Source organism: Anolis carolinensis, chromosome 3 (genome assembly GCF_035594765.1).
Source record: "Anolis carolinensis isolate JA03-04 chromosome 3, rAnoCar3.1.pri, whole genome shotgun sequence".
Taxonomy (NCBI): domain Eukaryota; kingdom Metazoa; phylum Chordata; class Lepidosauria; order Squamata; family Dactyloidae; genus Anolis; species Anolis carolinensis.
In genome coordinates, this window is record NC_085843.1 from 164,489,982 (window position 1) to 164,511,173 (window position 21,192).

At 42.0% G+C, this 21,192-nt stretch overlaps 1 protein-coding gene across 1 annotated transcript in view; it reads right to left on the reverse strand.

The window, feature by feature from the left end:
• tectb (tectorin beta) overlaps nucleotides 1-21,192 on the reverse strand; it is a gene marked incomplete at its 5' end in the record, with an annotated part of 40,101 nt that overhangs the window by 12,775 nt on the left and 6,134 nt on the right. Inside the window, 5 exons of the mRNA XM_062975764.1 lie at nucleotides 1,921-1,953; nucleotides 2,880-2,949; nucleotides 17,551-17,713; nucleotides 19,439-19,522; nucleotides 19,863-19,966. Of these exons, the coding sequence (XP_062831834.1) occupies nucleotides 1,921-1,953; nucleotides 2,880-2,949; nucleotides 17,551-17,713; nucleotides 19,439-19,522; nucleotides 19,863-19,966 (454 nt within the window). The remainder of the gene's footprint in view (nucleotides 1-1,920; nucleotides 1,954-2,879; nucleotides 2,950-17,550; nucleotides 17,714-19,438; nucleotides 19,523-19,862; nucleotides 19,967-21,192) is intronic.

Here is a 21,192-nt window from a genome sequence, read left to right on the forward strand (position 1 = left end):
TGATGTAAGGTTAAGTATTATAAGAAAACTACACAGACACTATTAAAGAGAAATAGATAGTAAAGAACACCTGCAAAAAAAGCAAGAATATAAGAAACTAGTTTAATTCACTCCATACTCTACTGTTCTGTCCAATTTGGAACCCTACAAAATACTAAAATAATTTTCTGGTGATTTTTACATTGTCTTTCATTTAAATAAAATCCTAGCTCTCACTGACTTTAATTTTTATTTGCAGTTTTTTGATGAATCTATATGTTCATCCTGTGATGGACCTGATGAGACATGCTGAGACCTCATTTTTCATGACATACCATGTTTCATGACATACCATGCTTTTCAGAGAGTCCTATGGCAATATGGACAATGGCGATTTCCAGCATGGCTTGGCTACTAAAACTTACCAGAATTCGTAAGATTAAGAAAGTATGACAACATTACGAATATTCATGAAACTCAGAGAATCTGAATGAAAAATCTGGTTGCATTGAAAATATTAGAATCACATTAATCAGCACAGTGGGGCCTTGGTATCTATTGTGAATTGGTTTCAAGATCCCCACCAATCCAAAATCCATGGATACTAAAATCCCATTATATATAATGTCATAATAAAAATGTGTCCCTTATATAAAATTTCAAAAATTTGCTTTTGGAATTATTTTTTAAATAGTTTCAAGCCTTGAATGGTTGAATCTGTGGGTGCAGAATCCATTGATATGGAGGGTTGACTGTATAGCTACTATGCATGCATACCCACATGAACACACCTCATAATTACACAAACTTACTTCCATTGCAATGTCTGAAAGTGTTCTCTCAAATATTTTAAGAGATGCATCTCCCTGTCTTCTACCATGCTTAAAAGATAGCATTGAGAGAGGTAATTATGCAGCCCTGGTTACACCATTGTTAATGTGTCTTCCAATGCAGAATCATAACTATTTTAATTAACCCAGAAATGTTGTGACTTGAATTTAAATACTGTATTATCTCATAATACTGCTACAAATTCCTTTTTGTATTAGTTTGTAGAATTCAATAATATTAAATGAGTGGTTATTGAAAGGGAGTTTCTGGGATCTGATTTTCTGACTTTCAGCAAAAACAAGGGAAACTGTTCCAAGAAAAGAAGTCAGCTGACTGCACTCAACAATAGTCCAATTCAGGCGCTCTGCTGACATGGAAACTTTGCACTCAAAGAGGGATGTGGGAATGAATGTACTATCACCATCTCATCACCTGTTCTTGTATGCATGGAGGCTGACTGTCTGCAAAAGAGGATCTTCTCTGTTCCTTGAGGCACTCCTTGAGATTTCATAATACTTGGAAAACAAGATTCAGACTAAGGACACCTTCCAGAGTTACAGGAAGTTCTGCTTTGCCGTCAGTCACTCTCCACAGGCAGAGAACAAGGAGAACAGCAGGGAAAGGATCATTCCCCTCTGTTCATCAGATATAGACTTTACACATGAAAGAAACTACTGAACAAGCCAGATTTTACACCTAATTCAGGTATCACACTATAACGAAATCATTTGTATTTATTCCATTTAATACAGTTTGAATATCCCTTATCTGGAATTCCAAAATCCAAACATGTGCATATAGATGACTGAGATAAGGAGACTTTTGATTTCTGATGGTTCAATAATCACTAATTTTGGTTCATGTGCAAACTTTAGTTTGTGTCTAAACTACCTTCAGTTTATGTGTATAAGATGTCTACGAAACATAAATGAACGTTGTGTTTAGACTTGGGTCAAAAGTCCAAAAAATCTCATTATGCATTTGCAAGTATTCCAAAAACATGGGGAAGGGTCTGAAATAAGGATGATTTCTGACCCCTATTATTTCAAATAAGAGATACTCAACCTGTACTATTTTGTATAAAATAGAATTAATCTTTGCATTATTTACCTGAAAGGCTGTAATTCCTGAGCAACCCTCTACCTGTATCAAACAAGGAAACAATTATTCACAGTAGATGCTTAAATACAGGAGAAAAGGAAATAATGAAATTATTGCATTAAAATACTTTAAAAATGTATACCCCTGTACACCTATGTACTGCAGACCACACTATAATGTGTCAGGAGCCCTCAGTGGTTTAGTGGGTTAAACTCTTTTGCTGGCAGGACTGCTGACTTGAAGGTTGGGTTGCTGACCTGAAGGTTGCCGGTTCGAATCCAACCCGGGGAGAGCACAGATGAACATCAAAATGTTCTAGCATCCCCGGGCAACGTCCTTGCAGATGGTCAATTCTCTCACACCAGAAGTGACTTGCAGTTACTTTTTTGCTCCTGACAAAAAACCCCCATATAATGTGTCGCACAATTTGGAAAGCTCTTGCTTATAGTATCATTCTATGGGACATATTGGTTTGCCACTTTAGAACTGCTGATTTGATGTTATCCTTTTTGTTTCATTAACTTCTCTACTAGATTTAATGCTTGTTTCAATTAATGTAGACTCACAGCATCAATGCCATCCTTCAATTTCCTGTTAGTTCAGTGAGTACATTGTAATTGAGACCAACTGTTGGATTAAGGCCAGAGTTCCTTCATCTTCTAAACTCAGTTTGGAGGCAGTAAAGGTATAATTCCCATTTTCCTCATGTATGGTGTATGGTGACGCCCTGTTCCTTCACATGTTCTTTGGAATGCATGAATAGTAACCAGGAGAGTCTGGGATTACTTCCTACATCAGTGAAACAACCACATCAAATTTGGTAGACTATTGCACCATCCTTACACAATAATTCTTACTTATCCTATCTTGTCATCAAAGTATGAATGTGGCAGTGTTACCTTCCCTTCACCTACAAAATATTTTGCAATGGAACATCTTAATCCAAATCAGAAAAACTAAACACTTACTGCTTATAGTGAGTTCTGCCATTAAAACACCACCTGTTTGTTCCATTCGTTGTCTCCGCTTTGCACATGCCTTAAAGTAGCAAAGAAACAATTAATGTAATAAATAGTTTTATTCACAAAGAATGAAAGGTTCTCATTTGCCCGAGCCATGGTGTATCTGTTGGAAATTACAGCCTTCTTCAACCCTTCTCTAGTAATTTTTATCTATGATCCTGTTGCTTATTGTTTCCTGTATGTATATTCTGGTATGCAGCTTCCTTTACTCTATGGTTCCTGTGAAGTTATAAAAAGGGCTGCAGACCACATGCTCTCTCTCTCTCCTTTTGACTATGTGACCTATTGATGTCTATTTTGTTATAAGAGAGATGCCCTGGCCGGGTGACACAAAGAATTATCTCAAACATATCTGATACTGGACTGATAAGTTTTGTACCTGTGTACGCTGAACACATGAAGGTAGAGAGTAAACCAAATATGCTATTTTTATCAAAGTCTACTTCGTTTTTGTCTCTTGGGTGCATGATATAAAACAAGTGGTTTTATGAGACAGTATATATTTTTGGGCACTGAAAAACACTTCTAAAGCTCTTCTGTTTTTATTTATTTATTTACTACGTACATTTATACCTGCCTTTCTCACCCTGAAGGAGGGGGACACGGAAAGAGCCTCCCCGAAGATTGAGTGAATTCAGTCGGGCGTCCCCTGGGCAACGTTTCTTGTAAGCGGCCGATCTTTCCACCCCAAAAGCATTGGATGAATGGATGAATACCAAAGGTCTTTATCAAGACCATTGCTAACGATTATGTCTATTAATATAGAAGGTTTGTCACTTGCTAAGGAAGAACTATTAGCCAAAATGTCTGAGGACATATCATGTGATATCCTATGTATACAGGAAACACACAGAGACATTACAATGAGAAGACCAAAAATTCTTGGAATGCAGCTGGCAGTGGAACGACCTCACAGACAATATGGCAGTGCCATTTTTGTACGATCTGGTGTAGCAATGTCTGCAACTTCCCTCACAGAAGTGAACAACATTGAAATCTTATCTGTGGAACTTGATAGTTGCACCGTATCATCACTCTATAAACCACCTGGGGCTGATTTCTATTTTACACCCCCAACCAGTTGCCACAATCATGAAGCCCATTTTGTTGTGGGAGATTTCAATAGCCACAGCTGTGTCTGGGGCTATGACGAAGATGATAGAAATGGCGAAGCAGTTCTAACGTGGGCCGACAATAGTAGAATGAGCCTCCTTCATGACAGTAAATTACCACCATCATTTAATAGCGGCCGATGGAAGCGTGGTTATAACCCTGATCTGATTTTTGTAAAGGAAAGCATAAGCCACCAATGCACCAAAAGGGTATTAAACCCAATACCTAACACACAACACAGACCAATATGCTGCGTAGCATACGCAGCTGTAAGACCAAAAAGTGGCCCATTCCGCAGAAGATATAACTTCAATAAAGCTAACTGGACAAAGTTTACAGAGACCTTGGAAGCTGCTATTTCTGATATAGAACCTTCTATAGAAAATTATGACCTGTTCGTAGAAGCTGTGAAAAGATCCTCAAGGCTCTCAATCCCTAGAGGCTGTCACACAAGCTACCTACCAGGCCTAAACGAAGAATCACTAAATCAGCTACAAGAATATCTCAGATTATTTCAAGAGAACCCATACAGTGATGGGACTATAGCAGCAGGCCAAAAACTATCTACAGCCTTAGCTAATGCTAAGAAAGACCATTGGATAGAGCTGCTTGAGAACCTGGACATGTCCAAGAGTAGCCGAAAAGCCTGGCAATTGCTGAGACGTCTGGATAGTGACCCTCTGGTCAACACTGGACACGCGAACGTGACACCAGATCAGATAGCTCACCAGCTAATTCAGAATGGGAAAACCAACTGCAGCAGAATAAAGATGAAAATCAACAGGGTGCCAGAACTTGAAACCCACCAGTTGTCTTCTCCTCTAAACCTGAAAGAACTCAGAGAAGCCATCAAGCGATGTAAGACTGGTAAAGCACCTGGCCTAGATGACCTGATGATGGAGCAAATCAAACACTTGGGGGCCAAAGCTGAAAACTGGCTTTTGAAATTCTACAATCAATGCCTGGCACACAAACAGATTCCCAGAGCATGGAGGAAAACTAAGATAATTGCCATCTTAAAACCTGGTAAAGATGCCTCCAATGCCAGGAACTATCAACCAATCTCCCTCTTATGTCATCTATATAAAGTCTATGAGAGGATGCTATTAAATCGACTAGGACCTGTTATCGAACCCAAGCTTATTGCACAACAAGCAGGTTTCAGACCAGGGAAAAACTGTACAGGTCAAATTCTTCATCTGACTGGACATATCGAGGAAGGTTACGAGAAAGGCTGCATCACGGGAACAGTTTTTGTGGACCTTACGGCAGCCTATGACACGGTGCAACATAGAAAAATGCTGCATAAAGTCTACCATATCACCCGGGACTTTGACTTTACAAAAACTGTCCAGACCCTCTTAGAAAACCGCAGCTTCTATGTGGAGTTTCAGGGCCAGAAAAGCAGATGGAGGAGGCAAAAGAATGGTTTACCCCAAGGCAGCGTTCTTGCACCAACCTTATTTAACATCTTCACGAACGATCAGCCACTACCACCACTCACAAAGAGCTTTATATATGCTGATGACCTTGGCCTTACAACACAAGCAAAAGATTTTGAAACAGTTGAAAAGCAACTCACCAATGCCTTGAAAGATCTCTCCAGCTACTACAAAGAGAACCACCTGAAGCCTAACCCTGCCAAGACACAAGTGTGTGCTTTCCACCTACGTAACCACGAAGCCAACAGGAAACTGAAAGTTACTTGGGAAGGCCAAGAGCTCGAACACTGTTTCCATCCTAAATACCTTGGTGTCACCTTAGACCGAACACTAACATATAGGAAACACTGCATGAACACCAAGCACAAAGTAGCTGCACGCAATAACATCCTGCGGAAACTGACTGGCAGCGCATGGGGTGCAGACCCACAAGTAGTAAGAACATCAGCCCTGGCCTTGTCTTTCTCAACTGCAGAGTATGCCTGTCCTGTTTGGCACAAGTCTGCCCATGCAAAGCAGGTGGACATAGCACTGAATGAAACATGCAGAATCATCACGGGATGCCTTAAACCTACACCTGTTGATAAACTCTACAAGTTAGCTGGCATTGCCCCTCCTGACGTGCGACGGGAAGTTGCTGCTAACGGTGAGAGAAAAAAGGTCGAACATTGTGAAAGCCACCCACTGCATGACCATCACCCTCCTCCCACCAGACTCAAATCAAGGAAGGGCTTCATGAGAACCACCACTCCTCTTGATGTTCCTCCAGCAACAGCAAGGGTGTCCCTCTGGGCAGCTAAACCTGGCAATTCTAACTGGATGGCCCCCCAAGAGGGTCTTCCTCCAGGGGCAAACCAAGAATGGGCAACTTGGAAGTCCCTGAACAGACTCAGAAGTGGAGTGGGCAGATCTAAAGACAACTTGGCAAGGTGGCACTACCTGGAGGAATCCTCCACCTTGTGTGACTGTGGAGCTGAACAAACAACTCAGCATATGTATGCTTGCCCACAATGCCCTGCCTCATGTACGGAGGAGGAGTTGTTTAAAGCTACAGACAATGCGGTTGCTGTTGCCCGCTTTTGGTCCAAAACTATTCAGTTGCTTGTGATTTCTTTTCCTTTTTATTTTATTTCCATTATTTGAAATGTATTTGCTGTACCAATGCTTTTGACACGAAATAAATAAATAAACCCTGAAGGAGACTCAGCAGCTTACAATATATTATATTCTTAGCATAGCGCAACATTAGCATGTATATTAATATATTGTACTATACCACTATACTGTAACATTATTAGTGATATTACATTAAATATATAATATATAATTAATATTATTATATTGTTTTAATAATATTATATTGTATTACATTATAATATTATCACTATTATATGAATATACAATATATTATATTATATATTATTGTATATATAAAATAATATATATATGCACTGGCAAATCTCTGTTTTCCTAACAAATCAGAGATAACAGGTTATTCAGTCTAACAACTGAAACCATTGTCTTGCATTATTATATCTGGAAGATTATACTCAAATGGCTTTTTGGCTTTTCTCTGAAAGATCAAACTTTTCCAAAAGGTTATGATCCCCAAATGGTTATGAATGCCATTTTCCAAAAGTATCACATTATATTTTTTCAGCCTAATCAGTTTCATGGCTCTGGTAGCAGTCATGCAGGGAAAGTTTAAAACAACAACAACAACAACAACAACAACAACAACAACAACAACAACAACAACAACGGCTTGGTTCTCAGCCCATTGAGTTAGAAGGAAGCCCCACTATGTCCCAAGTGAAACTTTCTTCCAAGTAAGGGTATACGGGCTGCAGCCTGCAGTATAAAGCACAACTCCTTGAAGATGGAAGTAAAAGTCGGAACAGTGCTACATCCAACTGCCTAGTGATGTTTCATTTCAGTTGAAGGAGTTAACCCTCCAAAGAAAGATTCAGTTCTTTACAGGGGCAAAGTATGTATAACTCAAGTGAAGCTCAAGGCAAGTAGAGATATTGCTAAGGACAAAGGGAAGTGCGGTACTTACAGAAACCTTTGAGGTTTCTTTAAATGCACTGTGGAAGAATAAAGGCACTTCTGAAAACCATTTCTAGCAAGGTTTCTGGGTTTCTGTGTTCCTTCTTTGACCAGTTTCCATTTTTCTCTACCATTTAATGGTTTAAAACAGGGGTGGGCAAAGCCAAATAAGGCAGAGGCATTTTTTTCCTACCTGCACCTGCCTAGTGGGTGGCAGCAGTGCATTTCAGCTTGTCCAAAGCAACATAACGTCATTTCCAGCTGCTATTTTCCAGCTGTTTTTAATTTTGGGGGGAGAGTTGTAGGGACAAGGGGTAAGGAAGCAAATAACTGCATTTCAAAGCAATTTGGGAAGAAATAGTGTGGTTTGGGAGCAAAAGATTGCTCTAGAATCAATTTCATTTTTAAAAAATGGGAATCTGGAAGGTTCGGGTCTTGAAAACCACACTTAGGGGTCGCAGCAGCCAAATCAGGGACAAATGGAGAACAGTCACCTGGGAAGACTGAGACTAGAGATGTTTAATGCTGATTGATAACAATTCCCCTTGGATTGGAAAAAAACAGGGCAGGATCAGGTTCTTTCAGGGGAAGAGCAGGTGAAAGAGCTATGGCTGGTACTTTGTGGACTTTGTGTTTTCAATTTTGGACTACATGTGTTGCCTCAGGTTTAACTATTGGCGAGGAGATTGGAGCATTTTTCTGTTCCCTTGCTAATAATTTCTGTTTTCAAGCTTATTTGTATTTTACTTTAGTACCTTTAGTAACCCAATAGTTTAACCACTGAGCTGCTGAACTTGCTGAACCGGGGAGTGGGGTGAGCTCCCACTGTTAGCCCCAGCTTCTGCCAATCTATTTATTTATTTATTTATTTATTTATTTATTTACAACATTTATATCCCGCCCTTCTCACCCGAAGGGACCCAGGGCGGCGTACACAATTGGCAACAATTCGATGCCTACAGACATTTAAAACATAGCAATGAATAAAATCCAATTACAACACTTAGAACAATATAAACATATAAAACATATAGTTAAAGTCCATCATCCAATATCCTCATACTGTGGCCATAAGTCAGTTCGGGTCGTCTTTATCATTTAATCATCGAAAGCCTGGGCACATAGCCATGTTTTCAGGGCTGTTCTAGCAGTTCGAAAACATGCAAATGTAAGTAGATCAATAGATACCATTCCAGCAGGAAGGTAATTGCACTCCATGCAATCATGCCGGCCACATGTCCTTGGAGGTGTCTACAGAAAATGCCAGCTCTTTGGTTTAGAAATGGAGATAAGCATCAACCCCCAGAGTCAGACACAACTAGAATTAACGTTAGGGGAAAATCTTTACCTACCTACCTTAGTAGCTTCCCTTCCCACCCCCTCCCCACTTGTTTTATTGGTTATGAATTTGATTCTGGGGTGAATTCTTTTTTAGTTGCCTTTGGTTGCTGGTGCAGCTGACTGGGACTCATTTTCAGTTCCTTTCAGGGTCTTTATGTGTTCTAGAATAGAGTCAGTGTGGTATAGGAGATACAGGCTCTAATCCAGGAGATGGAAGATCCATCCGCCACTCCGGATCTTATTCCGTTTACATCTAGTGGTGTGTTCTTTTCGGCCTGACCAGAACAGGGCCAACCCTACCAGATGAGATAGTGCAGCCATGGCCTTGGTTTAGTCAGCAACATCAAGGCAAACAACAGGAATCAGGGCCTGATAACATTCACCCTTACATTCAGCAGCCCTCTTATGGACCTATCATCTTTATTAGCAAGTGCCACCCAATAGACACTATTCCCCTGTTTGTGGAAGGTATTGAGAGTAGTTATGATTCAATGTCCCACCTACTGGCACTTGCATATACAGAAAGCAAAAGCGCCTCCCATGCTGAATTTTTACGTATGATTTCAAATGACATTTGGCCCATATTCATATACAAGGGGGAGCACAGTCACATTACTCTAGTTCCCCCTAGTGAGCAGATACATCATTTTTACTTGCCATTTAAAACAATAGAGTCTTGACAAACAGCAAAGATTTCAAAATAAGTTATTATACTACTTCATCATCATCAGATGCACAAAATCAGAAATTAATTGAAGACACATACAGTAACAACAGTACACTTTAGGCAAAATGACAGACCAACGTCACCACTTTCTGACAGATTTTCTGTATATTGCATTTGTTTGTTATCTGACCTATCTGAAAGAGCATACAACTCAAGTAGAGATTGGGGAGCCACACTGACCCCTTCAGGACCTAAGGGACAGACTTCACTCTCATATTTCCCTAACATTTTTTTTCATATTTTTAAAATTTCAAGCAGGTAGGGATGAGGCATTTACTATGTTTTTGACCCTATGAGTCTAGTTCTTGCTACTGTGGTGGTTGTGTACTTTCAAATAATTTCTGATTATGGTAACCCTAAGGTTTTCTTGCAAGATTTTTCAAAGTGGGTTTGCCGTGTCTTCCTCTGAGACTGAGTGTGTGTGACCTGCCCAGGATCACCCAGTAGGTTTTCACAGCTGAATGGGGGTTTGAATCCTGATCTCCAGAGTTGTAGTCCAATGCTCACACTGGTACTGCGCTTTGGCTGTACTTGGGGACCAAATGTGGCCTTAATTTGCCCAGGAAATGAACCAGAAGTCAGCAATTTAACGTGTTGGTCATGACCTATGAAGCCCTATGTGGCTTGGGTCCAGATTATATGAAAGACAGTATCTTAATTGTTTGATAAATGCTTAACATCTGTAAAATCCTTAAGAGAAGGCTTGCTTGATGAGGACATAAGACAGAACCTTCTGCATGGCTGTTCCTACCCTCTGGAACTCCCTTCTGCAGGAGACTAGGGCCCCTTCTACACTATGCTATATCCCAGGATCTGATCCCAGATTATCTGCTTTAAACTTGATTAGATGAATCTACACTATATAATCTGGGATAAGAAGATAATCTGGTATCAGGTCTTGGGATATAAAGCAGTGTGGAAGGGGCTTAGACTGGCCCTCTCTCTAATTTGCTTTCAGTGGCAGGCAGAGAACTTTTTGTTTCAATAGGTTTTTAATTGGGATCTTCCACTTATCTTTTATAAATGTATTTGTTAAAATATTTAAAATACTTTATGAAGGGAGTTTAATTGTTGTAAAAGTTTTTAATTAACTATTTCTGGAAACCACTGTGGATTTCACTCCAGGAGAAATCAGGTATATAAATAATAAATACAAAAATTAAATAAATAAGCAGCAAATGTCAATTTCTCCCATCTATCTATCTATCTATCTGGAGTCCCCGATGGTACAGCGGGTTAAACCACGGAGTTGCTGAATTTGCTGAGGTTGGCAATTCGAATCTGGGGAGCGGGATGAGCTTCCACTGCTAGCCGCAGTTTCTGCCAACCTAGCAGTTCGAAAACATGCAAATGTGCGTAAATCAATAGGTACCACTCCGGCAGGAAGGTAACGGCGCTCCATGCAGTCATGCTAGCCACATGACCTTGGAGGTGTCTATGGACAACGCCGGCTCTTCAGCTTAGAAATGGAGATGAGCACCAACCCCCAGAGTCAGACACGACTAAACTTAATGTCAAGGGGAAACCTTTACCTGTGTGTGTGGAAAAAATTGGGTGCAAAGCTTAGGAAGACAACAGTTCCACTTTCCACACCCTCTCAAAGGAATATGCCAGTATGAGTTGTACTCTTTATAATCCTCATGATAACATATAGGTTCCATACTACTTTGAACTGGATTATATGAGTCTACAATGCCATGTAATTCAATTCAAAACAGATCATCTGAATTTTATATGGCAGTGTAGAAGGTGCCTCAGATGGAGTGTCAAGGACAGAACGCCACAAGATAAGATATAACAAAGTTTATTGGAGTTACAGAACCAAAAATGCCCGTAAAAGACAAGGGCTAGGCAAACATTGGCCTTAAAAGTAAAAAGACACAAGGAAAACGTTCAAAAGATAAACCGGATTAAACCGGAGTTTAATCCGGGTTAAACCAAAAAAGCTTACTTCAGCCTGGGACTAAAACAAACAAAAGCTGGTGAACAAAAGGTTCAAAGGAATACAAAAAACTAGCAGCAGATGCTTCTCTGCTGCCAAAAGCTATGTTTGAGTAACTAAGAGGTTACTCCTCCACACAGCAAGCAATTTCCAGATACAAACGCAGCATTCAAGGGCAGAAGCGGTCAGCGAAGTTCCAATCCGGTCCGAAGGTCGTAAGGCAGGTACAGACGTTTGTAGTTCACCAGGTCCAACGATAATCACAGGAAGGAGAGTCCGAGGCCGTAGTCAGTCAGTCAGTCCAGAATACCTTGCCCAACGCAATTAGGCATTGCTTCCAAACCCCATTTTATGCCAGTTTACAGCTCCTCATCACTATCAGCTGTTACCCTAATTCCAGGCGTTTCCTCATCACTTTCCTCATCAGAACTGAAACACCTTTGACTACGCCCCACAGCATCCCCAGCTGTGGATCCCGTCCCATCCCTCCAGCTTGTCCACAGGTCTAATCCTGAAGGTCCCCAATCGCCTTCCATACTATCATTGCCAGTAGCACCCAAATCCTCCCTCACACGAGTCCATTCCATGTCATCCTCCTCTGAGCTAACCATCTCTTCCTCCATTCTCTCAGTAAAACCCTCAAAGGAATCCTCGTCAGATGGTTCTGCAAATAAGTCCCGCAGCCGCTAATTTTAACAAAGAACGGTGAAAAACAGGATGGATCTTAAAAGTAGAGGGCAAACGGAAACGAAATGCTACCGAGGAAATCTTTTTAACAATAGGAAAAGGTCCCAAATACCGTGGCGCAAACTTTCCCCCAGCCTGTTTAATGTACTTATAGGACAACCATACCAAATCCCCCTCTTCCAACTCTTCCCCTGCTTGTCTATGACGGTCGGCTTGAGTCTTTTGCGCTGTCTTAGCTTCTAATAGTAAACGACGAGCAACATCATGCAAAGCAGCCATTTCAGAAGAACGGTACACCGGGTCAGAGGAAACCACATTGGTTGACGGCGCCACACCTCCCCGTGGATGGAAACCATAAGTCAGCTCAAATGGGGTATGCTGACTAGACGTATGCACCGCGTTGTTATAGGCAAACTCAGCCACTGATAGCCATTTTACCCAAGCAGTTGGTTGGTCTAAACAGAAACAACGTAAATATTGCTCCAACAACCCATTAACTCTTTCAGATTGACCATCCGTCTGCGGATGAAAAGCTGAGGAGACATTCAATTTAGTTCCTAAACACTCATGGAAGTGTCTCCAAAAACGCGACACAAATTGTGGAGCTCTGTCAGAAATAATCACCTCAGGAGCGCCATGTAAACGGTAAATGTGCTTGGTAAACAATAACGCCAATGTAGGAGCCGCTGGGATTGTCGAACATGGTATAAAATGAGCCATTTTAGAAAATAAATCCTCCACCACCCAAATACATGTATAAGCCCCAGACTTAGGCAAATCAGAAATGAAATCCATGGAAATAATTTGCCATGGCCTCTCAGGGACAGGCAAGGAAGATAGTAAACCTCTAGGGCGCCCAACAGGCGTCTTACTCTGCTGGCAAACAGCGCAGCTATCACAGAAGCGAAGAATGTCTTGTCGCATCTTTGGCCACCAGTAGTTTCTGGTAATGAGCTGTACGGTCTTAAATCTGCCAAAATGCCCAGCCATGGGTTCGTCATGATGTGCTCTAATGACCTCCAACCTGAGTGCCCCCACTGGTACATAAACCTGTCCATTGCGTACCAGTACGCCATCCTGATCTTGTAAATGAGGCAACATTGTACGATTCCCTACTGACAATAGCATGAGTTGCTCTTGAGTCCAGTTATCTTCCTTCTGAGCCTCTAGGATTTGAGCATGTAATCCCATCTCATTTTCCACTACACATAAAGAGGCAGTAGGCAAAATTGTCTGGCACACTACCTGCTCACTGGTCTTAAACTCGGGTTTGCGAGACAATGCATCTGCCCGCAAATTTGCCTTCCCTTCCACAAACTGAACTTTAAAATTAAACCTAGAGAAAAACAAAGCCCATCGAATCTGGCGTTGATTTAATTTCTTGGCCGTTTGCAAATGTTCCAAATTCTTGTGGTCAGATCTGACCACAATTTGATGCCGTGCGCCCTCTAACCAGTGCCGCCACACCTCAAACGCCACCTTGATAGCCAGTAATTCCTTCTCCCATATGGTATAATTTTGTTCAAACGGTGTTAGTTGCCGAGAGTAAAATCCACAGGGACGCAAAGTCCCTGATGAATCCCTTTGAGATAATACAGCCCCCAACGCATAGCTAGAAGCGTCTGCTTCTACTATGAACGGCTTGTCCACATCCGGATGTATTAGTATATTGTCTGCCTGGAAGCTAGACTTTAACTGTAAGAACGCATCGTGAGCCTCCCGTCCCCACACAAACGGTTGTTTCTTACGCAAGAGTTGCGTTAAAGGTACCGTGAGTTTGGCAAAGTTTGGGATAAACTCCCGGTAGTAGTTAGCGAAGCCTAAGAACCGCTGCACATCTTTCTTAGTCTTAAGTTCTTGCCATGAGTTGACTGCGTCAACTTTATGCGGATCCATTTTGAGTTCCTTTCCGGAAACTACATGTCCCAGGAACTCAACTTCAGGTACATGAAAAACACATTTAGAAGCCTTAGCAAAAAGCCCATTAGCCCGTAGGCGGTGTAGTACCTGCTTAACATGCTGTCGGTGTTCTTTTTCATCCTTAGAGAAAATTAATATATCGTCCAAATAAACCACCACAAATTGATCAATTGAGTCTCTAAATACATCGTTTATGAACCTTTGGAAGACCGCAGGCGCATTGCAAAGTCCGAAAGGCATTACACGCAACTCGTGGCATCCGAAACACGTGTTAAATGCCGTCTTCCATTCATCACCTTCCCGTATTCTAATCAAATTATACGCCCCCCGCAGGTCAAGCTTGGTAAAGATCTTAGCCCCTTGCACCCTCGATAGTAATTCCGAAATCAGAGGTAGCGGGTACCTATCTCTAATGGTGTGCTTGTTAAGAACCCGGTAATCACAAACCAACCTAAGTTCTCCTGTCTTTTTAGCTACAAAGAACACAGGTGCAGCAGTTGGAGAGCTAGATGGGCGAATAAACCCCTTAGCTAGGTTTTCGTCAAGGAATTCTCTCAAGGCTTGCCTTTCTGGTACTGTTAAGGCGTACAACCTTCCTGCTGGCAATTTTGCACCGTCCACTAGTCTAATGGCACAATCGTATGGTCTATGAGGCGGTAACTTATCTGCTTCTTTCTTACAAAATACGTCTTGAAATTCCCCATATTCACCAGGCACTCCCTCCATATCAAGCTGAGAAGGGTTTAGAGCAAAGCATTCCTGCCTCTTAAAAGCTATAGTACGCGTTACCCAGTCCACTTGAGGATTTACTAAGGTTAGCCAATCCATTCCCAGGATCACGTCATACCTTGGTAATCGTGTAATATCCCAAACAAACTTTCCCGTTACTCCTTGTACCTCCCACGTTATCTCTGAGGTCTCATGATTAACCACCCCAGTCTCCAATAATCTCCCATCCGCCCCTTCCACCCATACATCGCATGCTTTACACACTACAGGAAGTCCATGCTTCCTTGCAAACCCAACATCCACATATGAGACCGTAGCCCCTGAGTCCAGCAGTGCCAAAGTAGAAGCAAGTTCTTTTCCCCCAACAGATAAAGAAATGGGTACAAAGACATGTTTCTTCCCCTCAGTTGACTGCTTTAAAAGCCCTAATGCGTTGGACTCACGTCGCACTAGGGCTGGCCTTTTCCCGAAAGCTGAGAAGGTTTTACATTACAAGTTCTGGCAAAATGCCCAGCATTCCCACAATACAAACACAACCCCAGTTGTCTCCTACGGTTTTTTTCTGCTATAGATAGTTTTTTAAACACCCCGAGTTCCATAGGTTCGTCCCCCTTTGTCACAAGTGCCTTAGGCTCAAACACAGGTGGCGCAGACATAGCTCTAGACTGTTTACGGGATTTGAACCGGGCGTCCAAACGCAACACTTTAGCTATTAAGGCATCCCAACTTTCTGCCGGCTCTAAACGTGCCAATTCATCCTGGAGGTAGTCATTTAAACCCGCAATAAACAAAAGCATAAATGCATTCTCCCCCCAGTCTAATTGATGTCGATACGAGTTAAACTTATTTAAATAATCCAAAACAGTCCCCTTTCCCTGTTTCAACCGATAAAGAGCCCAGCTAGCATTCTCCGTACGGAGGGGATCCCCAAAAGTGTCAGTTAATAATTTTTTGAAATCACTTAAATTGTCCTTGACTGGGTCATTTCCCAAAATCAAATTAGTGGCCCATTGTCCTGCGGGACCAGTCAATAAACTCAAAATAAATGCCACCTTGCTAGTGTCCGTAGGAAAAGCTTGTACACTAATCTGGGAAAAATAGAGTTCAATTTGTGCCAAAAAGGTAGGCAGTTTGTTCCGAGACCCGTCAAAACGTTCGGGAGTCATAACATGTCCTTTGGCTGGCTGTGCTGCTTGTGCAGCGTAAAAAGCAGCCTGCAACTGATCAAAGCGAGCCTTGAGCTCCTCCATCGTCTTCTTGACGCAATTAACTACTAAGAAAAAACTTTTTTTATGGGCGTTGGGCAATCTGTCAAGGACAGAACGCCACAAGATAAGATATAACAAAGTTTATTGGAGTTACAGAACCAAAAATGCCCGTAAAAGACAAGGGCTAGGCAAACATTGGCCTTAAAAGTAAAAAGACACAAGGAAAACGTTCAAAAGATAAACCAGATTAGACCGGAGTTTAATCCGGGTTAAACCAAAAAAGCTTACTTCAGCCTGGGACTTAAACAAACAAAAGCTGGTGAACAAAAGGTTCAAAGGAATACAAAAAACTGGCAGCAGATGCTTCTCTGCTGCCAAAAGCTATGTTTGAGTAACTAAGAGGTTACTCCTCCACACAGCAAGCAATTTCCAGATACAAACGCAGCATTCAAGGGCAGAAGCAGTCAGTGAAGTTCCAATCCGGTCCGAAGGTCGTAAGGCAGGTACAGACGTTTGTAGTTCACCAGGTCCAACGATAATCACAGGAAGGAGAGTCCGAGGCCGTAGTCAGTCAGTCAGTCAGTCAGTCAGTCCAGAATACCTTGCCCAACGCAATTAGCCATTGCTTCCAAACCCCATTTTATGCCAGTTTACAGCTCCTCATCACTATCAGCTGTTACCCTAATTCCAGGCGTTTCCTCATCACTTTCCTCATCAGAACTGAAACACCTTTGACTACGCCCCACAGCATCCCCAGCTGTGGATCCCGTCCCATCCCTCCAGCTTGTCCACGGGTCTAATCCTGAAGGTCCCCAATCGCCTTCCATACTATCATTGCCAGTAGCACCCAAATCCTCCCTCACACGAGTCCATTCCATGTCATCCTCCTCTGAGCTAACCATCTCTTCCTCCATTCTCTCAGTAAAACCCTCAAAGGAATCCTCGTCAGATGGTTCTGCAAATAAGTCCCGCAGCCGCTTCCTTTCTCGCTCCTCGAGAGTATCTGACTCCCGAGGAGTCTTACGACCACGTCTCCCAGTATCGGAGCCATAAGGCTCAACCATAACATGGAGAGATCAAAGAGCTTCAGAGGCAAGTAAGGATTAGAATCATGGCTACTGCACGATTTCACTGTGGTCCCTTCTACACTGCCAAATAAAATAAAGATTATCTGATTTGAACTTGATTATCTGGCAGTATACACTCATATTATTCAGTTCAAAACAGATAATTTGGACTATCTGCGTTGATAATCTGGATTGTATGACAGTATAGAAGGGGCCTGTGTACTGGTCACTAAGCCTTATGCCTTCATTATATCATATATTTTACATTAATATTTAAAAGTGTCTTTAAGGAACATTTAACAATTAAAACCTAAATCAAAGTTAGCTGGTTCACAGGAATATGGATTTAGAAATCTTAGGCTTTGCCACATGTCGGTAATGCATGCACTTACCACAGGGCAGGAGATCTTCTCACTATCACACACATGGGTTTCGCAATGTAGCCACACCTTGGAAAGCTTGGGAATATTCCGGAAGCGAAATGCATTAAACTGGAATGTAGCTCGGCTGTCTTTCCCATTTTCATGTATTAAGATGGAGTTATCTGCTGCACAGCTGAGGTAGAAAATGTGAGAAGAACCACAAGAAATCTTTTGTTGCCTCCAGCACTATCCTTGCATTCAGCCTGGCCACAGCAAGGATATAGCAGGAACCTATGATCGGCTGATAATGAATGAAACTTTATTTATGGCCCTCCCTATCTCCCCAAAGGGACTCAGGGCAGCTTACAATAAAAAACCAGTGGCAAACATTCAGTGCCAACAATAATATATCAAACAGGTAAGTTCAAGTTTAGTAATAAGAAACTTACATGAAATTCATAAAACTGAGATTATTAAATATTCTGCTGCCGAGTTTCAAAAAGCACCCAAGAGCAAGGGCCTGTCTACTAGTCATGTGCATTCGGCACTTAACTTGTTCCGTTTCATCTCCTGGCTTTCGGCAAGGCCCTGATTGGTTTTTGTCTGACCTCCTGGAATTGGGAGGTCAGACATTTGTTTTGTTTTGGTTTGCGGGGGGGGCGGGGGGGAGGAGGTGGCCAAAGCCACAACACCAGCCAGTGCCCAGTAAGGACCCAGGCAAAGGGAGGAGGAGGCACAGGATGATCCAGCCTCCTCAACCTCCCCCCCTCCCCCGGCCAGGCCTGTGCATGTAGGCCCAAAGCCTGCACCCATAGGCCTGGGTACCCAGGGCTACGGGTGCAGGCTTTGGCCCTACGCACTCTGCCAAGCCTGGGTGCAGACTACCCGGCCCAGGTCTCGCAGGGCCAGGTGCATAGCCCCAAAGCCTGAACCTGTAAGCCCAAAGCTCCCAGGCCTACAGGTGCAGGCTTTGGGCCGGGCCTTACAGGGCCTACAGCTGATTACCGAGTAAGGATCGCTCCTTACTCGGCAATCGGCTGTAGGCCCTGCAAGGCCCCAGTGCATAAGCCCAAAACCTGAACCCATAGGCCTGGGAGCTTTGGGCCTATGGGTGAGGTTTTGTGCATATGCACCCAGGCCTTGCAGGGCCTACAGCTGATTGCCAAGAAAGGAACAGTCCTTACTTGGCAATTGGCTGCAGGCCCTGGAAGTCCCAGCCGATTGCCGAGTAAGGAAATGAGGTCATACATTAGAGATGCAGAACATTACAGTGACAGAGCTGTATTGCTGATTTATAATACTGTTAAAGTATTGTCATTAAGTGAAATGGGGCACCACACAAGACATCATGTTTTGTAATGGGGCCTCTCAGTGAATAATTGGCTGCCACACAAGATGCCCTGTTGTTCAGTAAGGACTTCTATCACACACCAAGACACTATTAAAGGTAAGGATGTTTATTTTAAAAGATAGGCACAAGGCATACCCGACATTTGATATTCCACTGTTCCAAATTATCAGAGTACTGTAGCTCTGTTGGAGGCTCTCCTTGTGCTGTCACTGTATAGAGGCAGCCTGCCCCATTAATTGTTGTTCATCAAAACTGTCGTACAAGAGCCATGCTGCTTGCTTCACTGCAATGGTCTGCCCTCCTGGTAATAAAGCCATTTATGTAAGGCCACACTACTAAACTGTGTAATTACATGTTGCATTAGCATCACTTGTAACAGTGCTGCCCTCCTGGTTATGATGCCCTCCTGGTAATAAAACCATTGTGTAAGACCACACTCCTAAACTTTGTAATTATATGTTGTATTAACATCACAAAAAAGGATAGCTCTATGCATCTCAATATATCTTGGTTCAGTAGTTCCATCTCATTTGAATTATTCTCATTTGGAGACCAAAAATTACCTACCCTTTAGTTATCAGTGGCCACTGGACTGGATAGAAATATTCTGCTGAGGGGGTTGCCCAACAATTAGTCAAGACAACTTTAAATCTAAGGGAAAGAAGCAGAAGCAGCTTTAGAGAAGTGTTGGTTTGAATTAGAATTGCACACCAGAGCTGATCAATTTAAAGCCATGTTGTTGTTTATTCATTCAGCCGCTTCCGACTCTTTGTGACCTCATGGACCAGCCCACGCCAGAGCTCCCTGTTGGCCATCGCCACCCCCAGCTCCTTCAAGGTCAAGCCAGTCACTTCAAAGATAATATCCATGCACCTTGCCCTTGGTTGGCCCCTCTTCCTTTTTCCTTCCATTTTCCCCAGCATCATTGTCTTCTCCAAGCTTTCCCGTCTTCTCATTATGTGGCCAAAGTACTTCATCTTTAAAATCATACCTGTTACTTAGGCCTTTTGCTTCTACTCCGGCAAAGACATCTGAACCAATTTCTGAAGTTTCTACTATGAAGGGGGCTTCCTTCTGGTTCAAAAACTTGGCATTCTAATAACAAAATGCAAGGGGAATAGGTTAATAGAGAATAGTGAGTTCCTAAATTGACACAGGCACAAAGCATCTAATCCTATTATCATTGTCGGTCCCCAAAGATTTGCCACACTTTTTTGGTACTTGCAACAGAAAATTCCACAAACAGCTTCCTTCCACCATGACAGCAAAAAATACGGTCTGTGCATCTTAAAAATTTTCTTTCACAAAATGTCATGTTCTGCCTGAACAGCACTTGCTGTGTAGAACCCACAACATTCACTTGCATGCGATATGAAAACAACAACAAGTTTATTTATATCCCGCCTCCATCTCCCTCGAAGGGGACTCGGGGCAGCTTACATGGGCCAAACAATAACAATATACAATACATCAATAGACAAAAACATACACAATTATAAAATTTAAACATTAACCTATAGAAATAAGAAACAAACTTAATAAAACATGAAATTAAAAACAGCGAGGCTGTAATAACAAATGGCACTCTCTTCAACAATATGCATGGTTCCAAGTGTGACCCAGTAAATCTGACACCCACAGTTTAAAAAATACACACATTTCTTTCTAGGAATAAGAAGTATGGTTAAAGGTAATTGCACATCTAACCATTTTGTTCTACTATATCCAAAATATTCCAAAGGCTTATAGTAGTTGTTTCTCCTTGCCAAAGGGTAGTCTTTGGCTGTAAATCTATTCAGTCTGTACGGAATGTGTATGCTATTATCCCCATACCAAATGTAGTGAGGTGCCCAAATGTATGTTGAAACAAGAATCCAAACAACAATGTAGCATAGTTTTAGGGGCATTCTTACTGTGGGGCCATGTGAAAATATCAGTTACTTGATTCCCTGGAGAGAATATGTTAATATCATGAGGCTGGTCAAAATAAATTATTCAAGGTAAAATCTAGCTCATCCTCTGTCATAACAAATCATATCATATCATATCTTTATTATGGTCATCCCCTTTCTGAAATTAGACTGAAGAAGACAAAAAGATTTGGGACTGATTTCTATTCAAACACATACCAAAAAAGTAACATTTTCAGTCAAAAGCCTTATGTCACGGAGCAAACATTAGAAAGCAAAGACAGAGCAGAATGAAAACCCCAAGAGAAGATTATGCATCTCTTTAATTCAGAAGAGAACTAGGTACATTTCAAGAGGAATAAAAGGAACTCTGTGTGTACTAAGGCCTTTAAAAGAGCTTAAAAGGTTGCT